Source organism: Mytilus galloprovincialis, chromosome 8, assembly GCF_965363235.1.
Source record: "Mytilus galloprovincialis chromosome 8, xbMytGall1.hap1.1, whole genome shotgun sequence".
Lineage (NCBI taxonomy): Eukaryota > Metazoa > Mollusca > Bivalvia > Mytilida > Mytilidae > Mytilus > Mytilus galloprovincialis.
Genome location: NC_134845.1, coordinates 20,500,766 through 20,520,305, shown reverse-complemented (window position 1 = coordinate 20,520,305; position 19,540 = coordinate 20,500,766). Strand labels below are relative to the sequence as shown.

At 32.2% G+C, this 19,540-nt stretch overlaps 1 protein-coding gene across 1 annotated transcript; it reads right to left on the bottom strand.

The window, feature by feature from the left end:
• Positions 1–1,458: 1,458 nt before the first annotated feature.
• On the bottom strand, positions 1,459–18,533 carry LOC143085292 (glycine receptor subunit alpha-2-like). The gene is made up of 7 exons (XM_076261556.1): positions 18,472–18,533; positions 16,388–16,455; positions 13,302–13,528; positions 7,711–7,793; positions 7,234–7,365; positions 5,132–5,523; positions 1,459–4,056 (listed from the first exon to the last, which is right to left on the bottom strand). Exons 2-7 carry the CDS (start codon positions 16,388–16,390, stop codon positions 3,916–3,918), a joined length of 978 nt encoding a protein of 325 aa, XP_076117671.1. The 5' UTR covers positions 16,391–16,455; positions 18,472–18,533; the 3' UTR covers positions 1,459–3,915.
• Between the last annotated feature and the right edge of the window lie 1,007 nt (positions 18,534–19,540).

Sequence of the window (19,540 nt, the reverse complement as noted above, 5' to 3'; positions counted from 1 at the left end):
TATCAATCCCCTGCTGTCAAGCGGTTGTACTCGATCTATTTATTCAAATTAAGCCTTTATAAAAATTATCTAGACATTGAATGTTCATACCCGTATCCAAGGGGAGGGGGGTGGTGGTCGGACGAACCCCCCTTGAAAACAAGTAAGCACTGTTAATGTCAACGTTCTGTTTGAATTGTGATTGTTAAAGTGGAGTTCGTGGGTCCAAATAACCCCCTCTTGGAAATTCCTGGCTACGGGCCTGATGTTAATATTTATGCCAAGGTGATATGTTGGTAAATTGTATCCGAGTTTGGTATGATATACATGTAACTGTCTGAGTATTGTAAGCTGTCGATAGAATCAATCTGTAGAAAAATGGTGTAATATACAGTCATGATGGACTGACGATTTCACTTCAATTGGAATGAAGCTATACGACTTGCTCTCAGTCTGTGCTTTGATTATCCATATTAAGATAATTTATTTTTTTCTCTTATTATTTTCAGTGTCTTGGACTTTTTTAACATTTTTAAAAGTAGTTGTGAAACACTAGTTTGTTACCATCAAAGTGGGTTAATTTATATTTATTAGTTTTATATGCAAATAAAGCACCAAAAAAATGCATTAAACGTCAACAACCAATTTTGTTATAACCCCCCCCCCCCTTCCCCCCCAAAAAAATAGTTAAAAAATAAACAGCAACGAATATTCCTGTAAAATAGAGCTATCATAAACTAAATTTACACGCCACTTCTGGTACTTCTAGGCAGTCTGTTTTATAATATCAAATGTTGTCACGTCCGAAAGTCCAAAAAGTTCTTAACTAAAATCATTAAAAAATTACCAACATTACTAACAAAATGACAGTCGTCGAAAAAAGACAAGTGATAGGATTTTATTTCCGTGCGTATCTAACAGTTTCTTGAATTATTTCCATCAGGTATTCGGATGACAAAGGGTTTGAAAGTTTTTAAATGTAACAAGTCTAAATCATGCAGAAAAAACCTGCTACTGTTATAAGAACGTTCACGTGTTGATTGTTATCTATTATAGTTTGTCGCCTTTACTAAGGGACGACATCAAAAGTTCAATGAAGGATAAAAAACTTTATTCAAATAGTTTTTTCACTGACCCCCTACCCCCCTATTAACTTAATTTGGGAAAAATTGATTGACCCATATGGATATATGTAAAAATCAATGTCGGATAACCAAATCTTGCAGCAGTTCAACTCCCACTCCTCCCACCCCCGAACTATTTGAATTAAGTTTTATCTTACATTGATCTTTTGATGTCGTCCCTAACAGCTACGTGCATTCTTTATTAAAGCTACATACTATTTTGAGAATCAGTTTCAATATATAAATAGATAAACAAATGAAAATACTAATATGTATGACTTATTACAAGAAATTGATACAAATGTAATGTAACACCATCTACTATTGTTTGACACTTTTTAAAAAAAAAAAAAAAAAAAAATACACAACACAACAAGAATGTGTCCCCAGTACACGAATGCCCCACTCGCACTATCATTTTCCATGTTCAGTGGACCGTGACATTGGGGTAAAAACTCTAATTTGGCATTCAAATTAGAAAGATCATATCATAGGGAACATGTGTACCAAGTTTAAAGTCGATTGGACTTCAACTTCATCAAAAACTTTAACCTGAAGCGGGACAGACGGACGGACGAACGGACGCACAGACCAGAAAACATAATGCCCCCTACTATCGTAGGTGGGGCATAAAAATAACTGACAGTATACAAATAGTAGTCCTTTGTCGTTTGTAAAATATACTATTTATTTGAACGAACATTACAAATAAAATAAAACAGAGGTTTCTGTGTCTTTCTCCTATTTTGTTCTTAATTAGTTCCATATTGTCTGACAATGTAAGAATATTTTTTTTTTAATTTGTAATTAAACAATAGCGTTGGCTCTCGGTGTGATATAACATTTCGTGCGACGTTTATAAGCGTTAATAAAAATCAACATACTAATTTTAGTTTTAAAGTACCAGTCGTCTCAGCGACTCCTTTCACAAAAAAATCTTTGTAAAACGATTAAAATTGATCGGAACCCTGAAATGTTCATGGCTTACGAGTTATTTTAGTAGTAACATTTTTTGTGAAAAGAGCCCTGCTGATACTTAAAGAAATTGAAACTACGTAAACACAGACAGCACGGAAGACTTTAAATAAACACACATAGTGACAGGGTATCTTGAAATTATATTTTTATTCTGTAAAATATGGCACAAAGTTTATATTTCACCTTTTCATAATTAAAGAATATTATACACATTCTCAATAGGATAATACTATGAGCGGTGTTTTCAGGTCATACATGTTATTCATATACATATTGATTAGTGCAACTTGTTTTGTCAAATTTTACACTTTTGACAAGTCTGTAAGTCAGTCCGTCGATTATTTTTGTTTCCTGACGCTAACCGAAATACTACATATATTGGATTGAAACCTTACTTGGATATATGGTCACAAACAATGATAGGTATCCTTATTGATGTTGAGGTCATGTTTTGATAAATGGACCCATATATACAGCAGGAATCACTTTATAAATGTAACGAGTAATTCCGATGATACAATTTTGTGGGCATGCCATGTACGCAATTGCTTTAAAGTACAACTTGAATTCAAACTGGAGTAATTGCGCAAAGATTTATCTTTTTTTTACCGTCTATGCGGGATGGAATTTATGGTAATACAAATAACCCATTCGAGTGACATTTCTTTGTATCACATGTCTTATATATCTTACCTCCTATACATTTCCAGGAATATGATTGGTTAAAAGCGTCCGCGTGCAAACCGTGTATATTTGATATTAGGTTAGTAGGGAGGCGGGGCTTATCTCATACACGGTTAGTAGTGGAGTTACGTCCCTTTATATTCCTTATTAGGTAAGAAGGGGGCGGGGCTTCTTTCATACACGGTTAGTAATGGTGTAATGTCCCTTTATAAAAAACAAAACGGTACTGAGAAAAAATCTTAAAAGTTCGAACAGACGAAGCAATTGATGATTAAGATTGAAACAAATTCATAAAACACAATTAAACCTTACAAGTCGTTATTGTTGGCATCTGTTTTTGTAGGATCAATGGAAGTATTTTCTTAGTGCTAACAGTATTGAAGACTTGCTCATTTTGAGAATCACTAGTCTTACTTTCACACGTTAAGATAGTCGGTAAGATAAATTCGTTACATAGTGTGCTAGTGACGTAATACGGTATATATGGGGTCAGTAAATTCCATATGGGGATTCGAGCTTCGCTCTCACCCCATATGGAATTTACTGACCCCATATATACCGTATTAGGTCACTAGCACACTATGTAACTAATAATATAGGCGATGTTTTTTTTCCCATCACGTCTAGCATAAATAAATAAAAAGTCTTATAACAGCGTTTGATAAGATGGACGACGATATCATAAAGTGCAAGACCATCACAACCGCAATACGTTCAAATCCAGTCACAAATGATATGATCCCTCTTGTTCAAACAGAAGTGTCAGTTAATACACATCATTTATATCACAGGTTACGCTTATCTACTGATATTGTCTTCACAGACTTTACCTCATACATATTACAGGTTACGCTTATTAACTGATATTGTCTTTACAGACTTTACCTCATACATATCACAGGTTATACTTATTTACTGGTATTGTCTTCACAGACTTTACCTCATACATATCACAGGTTATACTTATTAACTGATATTGTCTTCACAGACTTTACCTCATACATATCACAGGTTATACTTATTAACTGATATTGTCTTCACAGACTTTACCTCATACATATCACAGGTTATACTTATTAACTGATATTGTCTTCACAGACTTTACCTCATACATATCACAGGTTATTTACTGATATTGTCTTCACAGACTTTACCTCATATAATAAACCCAATAGATAACATTAAAAACAACAAAAGCTAAAGGAAAAGCAATTCGAGCAATTTTGTCTATCTTTCTTGCGTTCTCCCTATCTTTGTCTATTTGATGTTGCTCAGTAACCTTTTCTGTTATCTAAAAGTAAAATAAATGTTAAATTTTTATTACAGTTTGAAATCTTCAAACTTTCAGTTTAGTAGGAAAATAACTTTGTATTATGTTCTGTCATGTTGAATCTGCATACATTTCACACATAAGAACATGTCTGTACCAAGTTAGGAATTTGACAGATTTTATCCGTTTATTTGATGTATTTGAGCTTTTGATTTTGTCATTTGATAAGGGACTTTCCGATTTGAATTGACCTCGGAGTTCATTTTGCTTTCTCTTGTGATTTTACTTCTTAATAATAGATTTGATAAGTTTAAAATATACTTTATAAAATTGAGAATGGAAATGGGGAATGTGCCAAAGAGACAACAACCCGACCATAGAAAAAAACAACAGCAGAAGGTCACCAACAGGTCTTCAATGTAGCGAGAAATTCCCGCACCCGGAGGCGTCCTTCAACTGGCCCATAAACAAATATATACTAGTTCAGTGATAATGAACGCCATTTGTTCTTATGTTGTACTGTTATACCACTGTCCCAGGTTAGGGGGAGGGTTGGGATCCCGCTAACATGTTTAACCCCACCACATTTTTTATGTATGTGCCTGTCCCAAGTCAGGCGCCTGTAATTCAGTGGTTGTCGTTTGTTTATGTGTTACATATTTGTTTTTCGTTCATTTTTTTACATAAATAAGGCCGTTAGTTTTCTCGTTTGAATTGTTTTACATTGTCTTATAGGGGCCTTTTATAGCTGACTATGCGGTATGGGCTTTGTTCACTGTTGAAGGCCGTACGGTGACCTATAGTTGTTAATTTCTGCATCATTTTAGTCTTTTGTGGATAGTTGTCTTTTTGGCAATCATACCACATTTTCCTTATTTATATTTAATTTATGATTCAGTATATATCCTCCCCATCTGTTGTAGCACCCAATGTTGAATATTGATCTCAATAATCATTTGTATTAACTTTATGACACACATTAAACATGTTTTCACAGTAGATATTGACCACATCGGAATTGTAAATTGACCTTTTGATTTAAGTGTGTTATCAAATTGATTAACTCTTCAAAATGCGTAATTATATTGAAACTTACTTTGCCATTTTCAATATCCGCTAAACCATTTAATGAAATATTTGAATGGAGGCGCTCACGTTTCCGTCTTTGTTGCACACGCGCAATAACACAAACGTATGCATACTCCACCATTGCACCAAATACCAGAAACAGGCAAACAGAATTCCAAATGTCTATAGCCCTAATGTAAGAAACTTGTTGCGACATACCAACACTAAGATTACCATTCGTTGATATTGTCAAAACTGTCAATATTCCTAGAGAAACTCTTGCTGGTGCTGCGTCTATATTTAGCCAGAAAGATACCCATGACAAGACAACAATTAACATTGATGGTGCAAACACTTGTATGATATAAAAACCATATCGTCTTTTTAAAGGTAATGTCAAACCAATACACGTATAATTTCCTAAAACAGAAAAATTCGTTCATTATATGGTAGAAATAGTATTTTGAACCATATATAAAAATTTTGCACATAACTTGTTCAAATATTCATAAGTTATGTTTTAAGGGAATTGATGGGCATGGGTGTGTTTAAGGAATAGCGAGTGTTTTCGCATTAATCTGGAGCGAAACCTTTCAGTTAATACTAGTATTTAAAGGGATTTATTACAGTAAACAGAACGATAGACAAACTTAAATGTGAATACCTACATGTACGTAGATACAGGAGCAAAATAAACTAGATTGAACTAAATAGCCTTAAAAATGTCTCCAACTCAGGCGGAATACGTGAAATTTTGTATGTAATACAGTATTATGAATGTCCGGAAGCAAGCATATATGTTTGAATTCTACTTAATATGAGGATTTAATAGTCGAGACGCTCTTTGAGTTTCTTGTTTTTAATAACGTTTGTTGTTGTGTGTTGCATCATAAATGCATCTTTATTGTAATATGCTACAGTAACTGTTCAAAGTTAAAATAATAAAGAATGACTAAAAATCATAAATAGATAGAAAAAAACAACACAAAACTATATAAAATATATTTAAAAAGGTGATTACTTTCACAACTCTGACTTTCTCAAAATTATAAATTGTTGATTAATTTTGCTATCACAAGATAAAATATAATGAAAATTGATATAAAAAAAAAAAAGGCAACAGTGGTTTATAGCTGTTCGAAAGTCATAAATCGATTGAGAGAAAACACATCAATGTTACAAACTAAAACAGAGGGAAACACATCAACTATAAGCGGAAAACAACGAAACAGCAGAAACACTGAAGTGCAATAAAAAAAACAAACGACAATGCAACACACAAAGAAACGAACTATTAAATACCAATTTGCTGTTTCCTGACTTGGTGCAGGACATTTTAAGAAAAAAAGGTGGGATGAACTTGCTTTTGTGGCTAGCCAAACATCGCGTTTTTATGGCAATGTTAAATATAACACTAAAATGACAACATTTATTTACATGACAAGACTATAGTAAAAATAAATGCAAGAACATTCAGGACATTTCGACATGCCAATAGTTATCAAAGGTATAACAGGCTTATTATTCAATACGCAAGACGTGAGTTTCATCTGCATTAGACTCATCAGTGACGCGCAGATCAAAATGGTAAGAAAGCCAAAAAAGTACAAAGTTGAAGAGCATTGATGATTCAAAATTATAAAAAGTGGTGCCAAATACTTTTTTTTATTAACGATACGGTTTCTTCTATTTAAGGATACGCATGTAAATATGATACACATCTCCATAATAAAAGAACGCCATCTCATGTTAGGATTGAACAAACCCAAGGAAATGTTTTATATTTCTATTCACAAACATGGTGATGTTTATTACACAAAAAACTGCTTTCATCTTGTGCTAATAGCTTACAAGAAGGAACGTATTAATAGTATTTTTCTATTTTTTGTTTTCTATAAATCTGATGAAAACAAAGACTGCTTCTTATTCATCTTGACTTTTTACATTTATTTTGCAAAACTTGTTTTTAGATTTTGTTTCTATGATTTTTCATCCATGCAACTATTAATTTCTCTATGTCGATCAAAACCCTAGAGATGTTCTGTACATTTTTTTGTCGTTGGTATGCTGTTAAACGTGCTATACTATTTATTACATACAAACCATCAGTACTTGAGACGTGTTACATACCTGAAGGATACTCTCTGTCACACAGGTACGTTTCGGCAGCCCCAATTTCAAACTGACTATGAACAATGCCATCTTTAAAAGACATTCCAGGCTCATCCCATCTAAAGGAGACAGTCGCAGCAGTGAATCCATCTGGAAAGACGAACACAAATGTCAGGAATAATATACCTAAAAATAACCTGTATAACCCTAATGTTATGGTACCAGTACCACATTACAGGGTATTGAAATAACAAACACAGTACGGATGAAATTCCTATGCCATTTGTAGGGATGTTGAACTCAATTAGTTTATGTTATAGGAGGAGCTCTGACACATATTTATCAGTTTATATTTGGGAAAAATAAAAACATTGAGCAGATGCTCAGAAGTAATAACTTAGATTGAATAAGGTAGTGATAATGTTACTAAAGCGTAAGACGATTTCCTTTTGAAAACACAAAAACTAGCTACGACCATAACTTTCTAGAACTTACAGCTTTCCATCTCGTACACACAAGATTGGTCATCAAATGGAAAATTATGTAACTGCATAAAACAAGTAAATGTTCCAGTAACTCTGAAAGGAAAAGTAATCACTACACAAAACAAGTAAATGTTCCAGTTACTCTGAAAGAAAAAAAATCTGCTTATTATGGTATGACTTGTTATTCATTAGACGCTGTTTTAAATTCAATGATAATTGTACAAAGACTCAAACACGTCCTAATTATATGGGGACGAAGTCCCCAATAACAGTAGAAAATTAAAAAAAAAATCGGGAAAATTTTCCCGAAATTTTCATTGTACTAATGAACTCAAAATCGTTCAATTTTTTTTTATGTCATGTTTTGAATTCCCGCATCTGCGCAGAAATCTGCAATGTACTTCCTTTTTCCGGTCTCGTTTGCATGAAATTTTGAGTAAAATATATATTTATCAGTCTAGTATAAAATAGGAAGGAACGCAATATCAATTTCATTTTTGATAATTCCTTGATATGAAAAAACGTTACCTTATGATAGCGTTTCTTTGTTTACATTGCATATGACGTCATAACTTAAATAACGTAACAACTAAAATCCCTGACAACAGAACCAAAATCGGAAACGTTAAGCTGTTTCCGTTTTGAAATTAAGATATGTTTGAATTCAAAAAATCATAGACTTCGTCCCCTTTCACAGGTAATGCCTGCCTCATATTAATATAACTTATCCCCGGCTTAGTATATATCTAGGATTTTGATTGGTTAACACACGTCGTTACAAAACCCATAGCCCCTGGGTGTTGCTAACCCATATCCCCGGACGTTGCTAACCATTATCCCGGGGAAATTCATGCAAGTTTTCCTTAGTTCCATGATTGCTCCTTGTGAAATATTGAATTCTATAGATTATCCATGATGTTTGTAATTACATATTTAATTCATTAACGATTTTGTCCTATTATGCCGATCATTTACACTCATTTCATTAAATGCATCACTTGACTGTCACATTTTCAAGGAATGGGACTACTGACATAGCTATGCAAATGACCCACGTTGACGTCAAACCATCTATGACGTAACTCTCACAACATTGAGCGCCAAATTTGACTCAATCCACAGCCGGACAGCAAATCTCATAATGGCGTCGATTTTATTATTCTGGTCACGTGATTTTCAGTTCAAAAAATGGCATTTTTTAGCAACGGCAATGACGCCACGAAATCGACGGCGTAAAGCTATTTTGTGTATTTAGCATGCTTAACCAAATACATCATTAAATACGGCAGGTTTCAAACTTTAACTACGTTATTCATTTAAGAACGAAAAAATAGAATTTCCTTGATTATTTGATTGGGAAAGATGAAAAAACGTGCCGCGGTCGTGACACTTCTCGGTAAATAAATGTAAATTGAAATGACACACGGAATGGTAACGTATTTTCCTTTATAGGGATGATACCTCCTGATATTATGAACATGAAATGCCTATTGATACAAAAACTCGCCAGGTAAAACGGCATTGTGTCAATTCAACAGGCCCAAAACTAGCGACCGGCCAAAGGGAGATAACTCGAATGAAAAGTCGTTGAAGGGACGGCTGATCAGAAACGAGAGAAAATAACCATTTCGCTCAATTTTAGTAAGTGAAAGAGTTCATTCTGGGGTAAAATATCCAATAATTTATCAGTGTGCGAAGGAAAATGTGTAAATATGAAAAATACCTTGGATATTACAATTAATCATTGGAATGAGGGCACCTGTCAGGTATCAAGACCCAAACAGTGAGAGAAAGTATAATAGAATGTATGTCTGCTTTGGTAAATCACTATTTAATTACATATTGCATAAAAATATCTGATAATCATCTAGAAATCGGGGAAATTGCAAATATTATTACATATTCAGTTTAAAAAATATATTACTACAGCTTCAGAAGAAATATAAAAAAAAGTTTTCTATATGGTTATTTTTTTTACATAAATTAAGTGAGGGGTTTTGGACCAGTAAATTGTTAAAAAAAAAAATACTTGCCTAAAGCTTTGATGTTAAAATTCCATCATTAAAGGGGGGAATGTTGCAGAATATTCCCTGATTGCATGTGTATACCTCTATTTTGTCATATATATATACTTTGATGGAAATAATTATTTCATGGCATACTTTTTAGAAGAATTATAAATTATTATTCTTGAATACACATAAATTCTTCATTTTGATTCAGCATTCAGTGATGCAGAAACATATTGTCTCTTAGTAGATCTACATAAAAATATATTTTATAAAGATTATGGGTATAAAATGTACAATTTTGCTGTTATATATTCTATTCTAGAATGTTTTTAGAGAATTTCTGTTAAGTTAAGACCCAATGTCAGTTATATCTGTGAACTTATTAAATGTTTATTTCCATTTTAAATATGTTTATCTATGCAAGTAATTATTTTAATATGTGAGGCCTATTAATGATGAACACTGAAATGTAACAACTTCTAGTCACTGGCGATAGGATATTATATATACCCATGACAATTTTGATTAAAAATTGAATTAATCAAAGTACTCTATAAGAAGGCTTTACCAAAAATGTAATTTCTATGTGTTTGTAAGTAGCAATATTACAAAGGAATAAAAATTTAGAAAAAATAATAAATAATAAAAACAAAATCAGGGCTTTATTTCATTTTGTATTGAGAGACTGATTAAAAAAGTAAAATCTATTCCTGAAAAAATAGATGTCATAAAAATATTGCATTTTATATTGAACTTTGTTCTCTGCAGTGGTTTTTCATTCTAACTATATATTTAGATTTGGCCTGATAGTGACACTGTCATGTGTTTTGTTGTGTGCTGTCTCATTTTAGAAAAGGGGTTATATTGTAAAATATAAATTCTGAAATGTAGTAGTTTAAACTTTGTTTTTTTTAAATCATTTGGCTTAGGAGATATTATATAAATCTAAGCATAGAATATGGATACCCATACAGTCCTCTTGAGTCATGTCTGTTTAACATTTAAGATAAAGTAAATTTTATATTTTTCTAGAATAAAGTAAAACTGAAAATAGCTTTCTCTCTAATTACAGTTTTGTATATATAATTCAGTGGGATAGTAATGCATGTACTCAAATTGAAAAAAAAACAATCACAACATTCAACAGCTTGAGCCACGGAGTGTGGAAAATAATTATATAATGAATATAACCTTTTTATATAATTCATATAATATATAGTATAATATATATTGACATAATGTTCTCAAATAATATATACCATATGAGACATATGATATATAACCATTTCTGGTAACATATATATATAGACTGAAATATGTGTAATAAGGTAGCTACCATTTGATTTTTATGGGGGGGGGGGGGGCTAGGATGAAATTTGAAAAAAATAGGCAGGACAGGAGTTTTGAGTAAAAAAAATAGGCAGGATGAGACACTTGCAAAAAAAAAAGTCAGGACTACAATTTAGGTAATAAAAAGTCAGGATAAACTAAAAAAAAAAAAAAGCAGGACCGAATAGAGTGAAAAATAAAAAGGCAGGACAGAGATTACAGCTAAAAAAAATTCAGGACAAAATTTTTCATCCTAGCCCCCCCCCCCATAAAAATCAAATGGTAGCTCCCTAATGAAGAATTAAAAAAAATACCATGTTGACCTGATATATAAATCCTCAATCATCAAATGCAGGTGCATGCAGCTTAACAATTGTAAAAAAAGAATGAACTAGACTAAGTATTCATTAATAGAGATTAATTTACTAATAGGTAAACTGGATGCAGATTGAACAATCATCTATGGAACAATTATTGAATGACTGCTAGAACCTGGAAGATGAATAGGGAACAAGCACAAGCAATATTATATTATGAAGTGATATCATAGATCTTCATTAATTTGAAATTACATCTGAAAGCTACAAAATAAGGATCTGACTCTCTTCAAACTGTTTTCCTCTGTTATTTATCTATGATATGTCTGATCTCAGAATGTTTACACTGGACATGTCATTCTTTCACTGATTCAGGACAAAACCTGACAAGTGTCACAATAATTTACACCTGGACTTCCCAAAAAATAATGCACTGCTAAAAGGATGTTATTGGGAGGTTTGTGTACATTTAATTACATGTTTAATGCGCTGAATTCATAAAATTTGTGTGATTTATATGAAAGTAAAAACAAATTTGTTCATTTTTAGTATTTTTGTGTACTGGGGCATGAAAAGGGAAATAAATTACACAAAAAATAACAGATTTTGTTCATTTCAAATGACATGTTGACTGTCTTTTCATTAGTGGCAAGTCTGTCATATTTCGGAGCTGTTTTAGTCAAGTTTGTGCTCGTGTGTAAACAAGGAAGGGTAACGTCATGTGACTACCCCAGTTCTGTTCTCCATGCTCCAGTTTATCAATATAAACTTATCATATTTATTTTTCCTAAGTAAAACGGGTTTGTGTCAATTCGTCCAGAGTTGAATATTTGTCAATGACAGTCGATGTTGAAAAATGGCGGTTCCGAAGGCTGAAAATAAATGACTTGAATTTCTGATTCAACGATGAAATTATTTGACTTCTCATATCTTTTAAATACTTGTTAAAATTATCATATCATGCATACCGCTCGTGATACGTTTAGTTTCTTATAATTTAACAAATTCACGATTTCCTGCCGGTTCGTCTTCCGTGGGGAATTATTTTTCTACGCAGCGACATCTGTTGACGACGTTCTCTTAAATTATCTCCACTTGATTCTCGAATAATAAATCCGGGTTTTTAACGGACAAATCAGGGATTTGCTGTCCGGCTGTCCAGTTTCTCTGTCTCCGTATTAAAAACGTCTTATATTTGACTACCTGTAGGGTTCTACCACACCCCGTAAATGTTTTCACGTTACACTTTGTACCGGCCGAATTTCCGTAAAACTCGCCCCGATTCGGACTAAGGCCGGGAATAACTTCGTTATCTACGTTCATATCCGTAGATATGGATATTTTAACACCCTTATATGACCCGGATATGAACGTAGATAACTTATAATGTCTATTTGAAAAAAAGTTAAGCTGGTTAACTTAAAGGAAGACATAATCAAAGTCATAAATTGAGAAACATTACAGAGTGGGTTTCACCACCAAGAGTATCGAGACACAACACTGTCATGGGTATACAAAGTTCTATACATAAACTTTTTTTTTTTAAATTGCGTACTTAATTTTTTGGTAAACCAAAAGTCAATTGCCGCAATAGTAAATACACTCATCATGAATAACAGGCTTATAATTATGTACGATAGACGCGCGTTTTGTCTTTGAAAGACTCCTCAGTGACTCAGGAGCCTTTTATGGCTTGCTGTTTGGTGTGAGTTAAGGCTCAAGGAGACAATACTTTGAGCTATGATGATTTACAAATTGTGACTTAGACACAGAGTTGTCTCATTGGCACTCATAGCAAATGTACTTATATCTATTCACACAAATACGCTTTTGCTGTTTGCTATTTTATAAGTTAATGAGGCTTCAACTAGGATCAACACAGCGGAACTTTATTCTAGATGTCATTCATGCTAAATCTTCCAAGCAGTGAATAACGCATTTACCTCGTACTGTATGACACAAATCCATCTGGATATAAAAACATCATTTTATTGGGTAGTGTTACTTGATGAACTTTAGTATCCATATCTGTCATAAAAGATAAGTCTGGTACCCATATTTCTTTTTTGATTTCATTGTCCAGCTCTATCTTAGTTAAACCCTCCGGCGCATCATACATCAGCCTGGAATCAGTCCATTGTTGTCGAAGGTACATACTCATTGAATATTTCTACAAATTAAGGAACATTCATTTATATGTTTGCTACCACAAACAAGACGTTAATTACTTCATAGTTTTGTTAAGCCGAGGATATAATACTAAGAGTGAATTTCTTTCTAACCAAAATTTTGTAAACGTTGTGTGGCGTTTGTTGTTGTTTTATAAACGCTACAAAAGTAGAAACAAGTACATCGTTTAATAAGTCTTTATTAACCCTGTTTGAACTTTTAATAATGCATGCTCATGTTGTTGGTAAGCAGACTTTTTACAAACGTAGAAAAAAATACATCGTTGAATCAGGTTTAAGTTAGAATCAAATGTAGCGTTTGTACTAACAAACGATGAACGACAAACTGTAGACGCATCTTTAGCGAGTGCATAGTTTGTCAAAGTTTATGTAAACTTTGCAAACGTATATTAGAAACACATGATCAAATCATGTGCGCGCTTAGCGGTTTGCATCGTTTGTGTTCAAAAAGAAATGTACCCTTAGTAATGAATTATTATTTTTGCAACATGTATCATACGGCAAACAATACGTTATTTACTAGAGAGGAAGCAAAACTAAAAGTAAAATAAATATTTAAGGTGGTACCCAACACGTTCACTAAAATTAATTTGGCTCGTTTAATTTTCATAAAATTTTGACAAAGTATTTACTTTGACCCTTTGACAAAAATATGAAAATTTCAAAAAAATTGAACCAACCATTTTATCAGAAAAATTACACTGGTTATATAGCAGTTTGACAAACTCCTATTTTAATTATTGAGAAGCTTAATATTCCCTTAACTATACAACGTAATTAAAACGTTAAGCTGATTTTACAGAGTTATCTCCCTGTAGTGTTATGTATCACCTTAAACCCAACAGAAATTTCGTCATATTTTGCAAATCATTAAAACCTGAGTTCCATCCTACTGCCTAAATAACAATTAGATCAAGAGATGTGCCTAAGTAGCGGAATATTTAGTATCGGAGCAACTTTGTTTGAATCACGGATTTTAATTGCTTTTTTTATTGACTTTTTGAATTATTTATTTTAATGAGAGAACTTTTTATAGATTATAGTATATTAATTAAAAAAGTCATTTGTATCGAATTATGAAATTTTATGTGTATCAAGATGACATTAGGTTGTTATGGGCTTTATTTAAAGCGATTTTTATTTTACCAAATTGCTATAAGTTCACGAAACAAAAGAGATTCGTAATAATGCTATTACGATAAAATCATATTTGTTTGTTGAAACGAATAGACATTAACGTTTTTAATTTAAATATGATTTTTATAATGTTAATTCGATAACAACAACAAAAAAAAAAACCGTTTTGTGACCAGAGAAGTGTAAATACTGTAACGGCTGGTTAAATGTGGGAGGTTAAAACATTTCTCTCCTCATCTTATCTTTCTATAATATATGAATAAACAATGCAAATGTTCACCTCAGTTTGTATGCATGTACATATTTGATGTGCTGAAACTTGGTTATTTATTAACAACATAATCAGGTTATCCGTATTTAGTTTTTGTATTTTTTTTTTAAATTAGGAGCCTTCAAAATTTCTAGAATCTTTTGAATAAATATTGAATATGCGCATCTCACTTTATGTAAACCTTAAAATATTTTTTTTTCTACAGAGTGTTTTCTCAATTTTCACTAAAATTGAAGACGATTTCGTATGTTTAATTTGTAAGCTCCTACAGGAAGCTAAAGTGGTAGAAAGGTTTATTTGAATATGTATACTAGTATACAAAAAGGTGAAAAACGTTATAAAAGGTTAATAGATATATCATTATGATCATTTCTATCAGACATTCTGTTCTTTAATAACACTATATCGAATTAATTGATAGGATCATAAACGTTGGACTGTGAACAACTGACTAATTATGTGACATCGAGGTTGACAATGAGATAAATATGTAAAATCTAATAATGACATAAACGGTACCATCTTTTTGCACCAGATGCATATTTCAACAATCAATGACTCTTCAGCGATGATGATCTTAATAACAATTAAGAGGTAAGCAAGTAACACCAGCATCATAGCATATTATGGTAACTGTCTATTTCCTTATGTTGGCATCAGTTGTTGTCACATGTATTTAGTACCAGTCAACAAGGAACTCCCTTATGCATATATAAAGCTACTGACATTTATATGTATAGCCTTTCAAATTCAAATAGAATTGAGAAAAAGGAACGTGGAACGTGTAAAAGAAACAACAACCTGAAAAAAGAGCAGAAAACAGCCATGATAAAAGAGGGACGAAAGATACCAGAGGAACAGTCAAACTCATCAATCCAAAATAATCTGACAACGCCATGACTTAAAATGAAAAAGACAAACAGACAAATAATAGTACACAAGAAAACAACATAGAAAACTGAAGACTGAGCAACACGAACCCCACCAAAAGCTGGGATGATCGCAGGTGCTCCTAAAGGATAAGCAGATCCTGCTCCACATGTGACACCCGTCATAAAAAATATTACATCCTTGCTACAAAATTAGGTATAACATTAACGATCGGGTAATCGAGTTGGCAACTGTTACTAGTGGTATTTTCTATTAACATTATCATGAGCCAAATTGAAACTATTGTTAGTTATGTTTTCAAATATTAACAGTTGCAATACAACCTACATTTAGTTGTTAACTCATAATAAAGCATTTTGCTTATTGATATTTATTGACACAAATTTAAACTTGATTATCAATTCTCATGTTATGCTACTGTAAATTGTAAAAAGTATACTACTCTCGAGAGAATTATTGAAAATTATTCAACTACTTTTAGTTTTGAAAAACTTTACTCCAGAGATTACCACGACCATGTAAATATATCAATATCACATACCATCTGCGCTTCATCAATTCCGAAGATTCCAACAACATAGATTTGAACTTTAACTTCTACTGGCTGTGCTGAAAGCAATAAAATGAAAACAATTCAATCACCTCTTAGTTCTGCTATTAAAAAGAAGTTATCAAACGAAGAGTTTCAAGTGACGAAGTTGAAAGCAGCCATTAATTGACAGTTATAAAATATCTGTTTCTTGATGAAGGCGAATATGTTCCAGTTGTCATCAATACAATCTCGTCGCCTTTCCCCCGAATGTGACCAGCTGAATAAGACTTATAACCATGTTTGTTTTACTAACATGATCAATACGACGGATGTCACATACGGATCATAATTGGCTTACCCTTCCGGAGCACTTTAGATCACCCCTGGTGTAAGTGTGTTTCTTCTTTCACAGTCTTTGTTTTGTATACTATTATTTATCTTTTGGTTTTTTATTGTTTTTTTCTATGGCGTTTTCAGTTTATTTTCGACTTATGAGTTTAAATGGCCCGTACTATCTCTAAATGATTGTTTTTGATTCGGTTTTGTAAGAAGAATCAGATGATTTTTATTAATCAAACTCTTAAATAGGTAAACTTTTTTCAGAAAATTCCAAGAAGTGACATATCTTTAAAAATAATGCTGCAAACAGAGAAAGAACTCAATTAAAATATAACAAATCTATCAAATTGGTGTATCCGATGAACTTTAATTGAAAAGCTAGTCATTACCTAAGCACACCAGCTCAGTAGACGGTATTACCAGGATTAAGAGGGCAATCAAAAATTAAAACTCGAAGAAAATTAACTAGTGACATTGCCAACAATAACGATGAAAGACCAACAGTAGTCTACCAAAAAGTAAAATAACAAAAATATCGATTCTCCAAAGCAAACTCAGACCGGAAAGTCTCTTAACAAATGGCAAAATCAAAAGCTAAAAAAAATTTAACGACTGGAAATCAAATGTCATATTCCGAACTTGGTCCAGGCATTTCGTTATGTAGAAAATGATGGATTTAATCTGTTCCTTTAGTTAGATAAACCTCTAACTTGTTCATTTGTATGACAGTCGCATAAAAAAATTATCAAATTGACAACAATGTCTGAGCAAAACAAAAAAACGTATTATGTAAAAATGTAAAAAATAAAATTGTGGTACAGCAGTCAAAAAAGAAAAAGGAAATTAAATGTAGACACTCTATAGACAAAGCACATCAGCAAAAATGAAAGACAAGAATACAAAATATCACCATATCACAAAAACAAAATGGAGAGACGTAGTACCGAAAAAGAATATTTAACATTATATTAAAAATCTAGAATCTTTACATTTCACAATATATATATCTGCTTACACTCTGCTGTACCTTAGATCACTCTTAGTTACAGGTGGGGTCCATGCTGCCCAGTATCTAGTTTTTTATATAGTGTTTTATGAACTGTTTATTGTTTTCTGTTTGTCTTTATTTTTAAGCCAAAACTTTGTCAGTTTATTTTGGACTTACAAGTTTATGTGTCCTTTTGGTATCTTTCCCCAACAAGACTGTTATGTAATATTTTTTATTTTTAAATATGACGAAATTTCTATTTGATTTAAATATTTATTTAACTTTTATTTTTGATTCCTCTCTGATGCAAAGATTTAATTGTTTGTCGTTATATATTATGCAACAAGTCTTGGTAGTTTAAGATGACATTTGTATTCAAAAAAGTACGAGACGGTTTTTGACAAAACCGTGGTGCATCCACTTTCTGCTCAGACACAGGGGATGTTTATAAAGTCTGAGCAGCAGCTGCATGCTTTTGAATACCGAAAGAGAAAATTTAAATACCATATGCAGGATAAGTTGTTATGTTGCTGCTTTTGTAGAGGACATTTTTAACCGTTAAATTAAAATCGTCTCGTTTGTCATGTATTAAAAACTACGGAATTGCGCCAAAATCCGAAATTGCACTCCCATGCTCCGGTTAGTTCTCATTCGTCAAGAAAATCTAAACGGATGAATACATCTACATTCTAATAATTAAAATATAGGGAAAATAAAAATATTATAAAAGAGATTATTTTTTATAAAGTAAATATTGTAAACTAACCTTTGTTGTACAGTGGTGGAAATCTTTTGTCATATTTCGATAATATGTTCTCTAGGATATTCTCTCTGTAAATCAGATTAGAACATAATTATATCCCTCTTTAATGAAAATAGTCATATATATCTGTCTCCTTAGTTAACATGGGGCCGTGTCAACGAAGCTGTCCTAGGACTAGGACATGTCTTAGGATGGTCTTAGGACACGTCTTAGTCCTAAGTCAGGTTAACGAAAGTCTCCTAAAATAAGATATGTCCTAAATTTGGTCCTAAAGTTAGGACATACAAATAGGTGTCTTAGGATAGTCCTAAAAGTTACAATGTCCTAAAACGTAATAAAAACAGCAAATATGGCATAAACTCAATACTAGAAATACTAATACAATATTAAACTATCAAACTGTTATAAGAATTAAATTAATAAAACATTTTTTTTTTCTCAATTTTTGTTAAAGATTTAATTGTATTACATTAAATTATTTCGTGCTGCCTTTTTTGAAGCCTAAAAAATACTATCAGTAAAGCAACATTTTTGCGACTTACCAAAACGGTGCAATAAAAATTTAAATATGGGAAAAAAACTACTTTTTTAACTAGTCCTCATTCGATACATGTAATGAAATCGAGAGGACAAAACTAGTTTACGTACTAAAATTGCAGCACGAATATCACATTTAACAAAGTTTTGTGACTATTTACTTTAATGTTTTCGTATCAAAATCATTTATATCTTCCATCTTATTTTTAAATAACGTATTTATTAGTATAACGTTTAATCTTGTAACTTTTATTTTGCGTTAATTGTTCCATATAAAAGTCATCCTCCCTCTCTTTACATATATAAATATTAAAATACAATCAAATCTATGTCATAGAAATCTCTATATTTTTTTTCAATTAAATATATGTGTTAGGATGGTCCTAGGACCGTCGTAGTTAGGACTGTCCTAAGACAGCTTTGTTTTACATCCTAAGACATGTCTCAGACACGTCCTAAGACCATCCTAAATAATGTCCTAAGACCTATCTTAGGACATATCCTAGGATACTTTCATTGACACGGCCCCTGGTTT

Bases quoted from the DNA above. Each gene is read 5' to 3' on its own strand.
- LOC143085292 (XM_076261556.1), bottom strand. The intron at 7,794-13,301 runs GTAAATGCGTTA...TTTTCCTTTCAG, and splicing joins TTTGTGTCATACAGTACGAG to AGTTACTGGAACATTTACTT. The intron at 7,366-7,710 runs GTAAGTTCTAGA...TCGTCTTTCCAG, and splicing joins TGTGTACGAGATGGAAAGCT to ATGGATTCACTGCTGCGACT.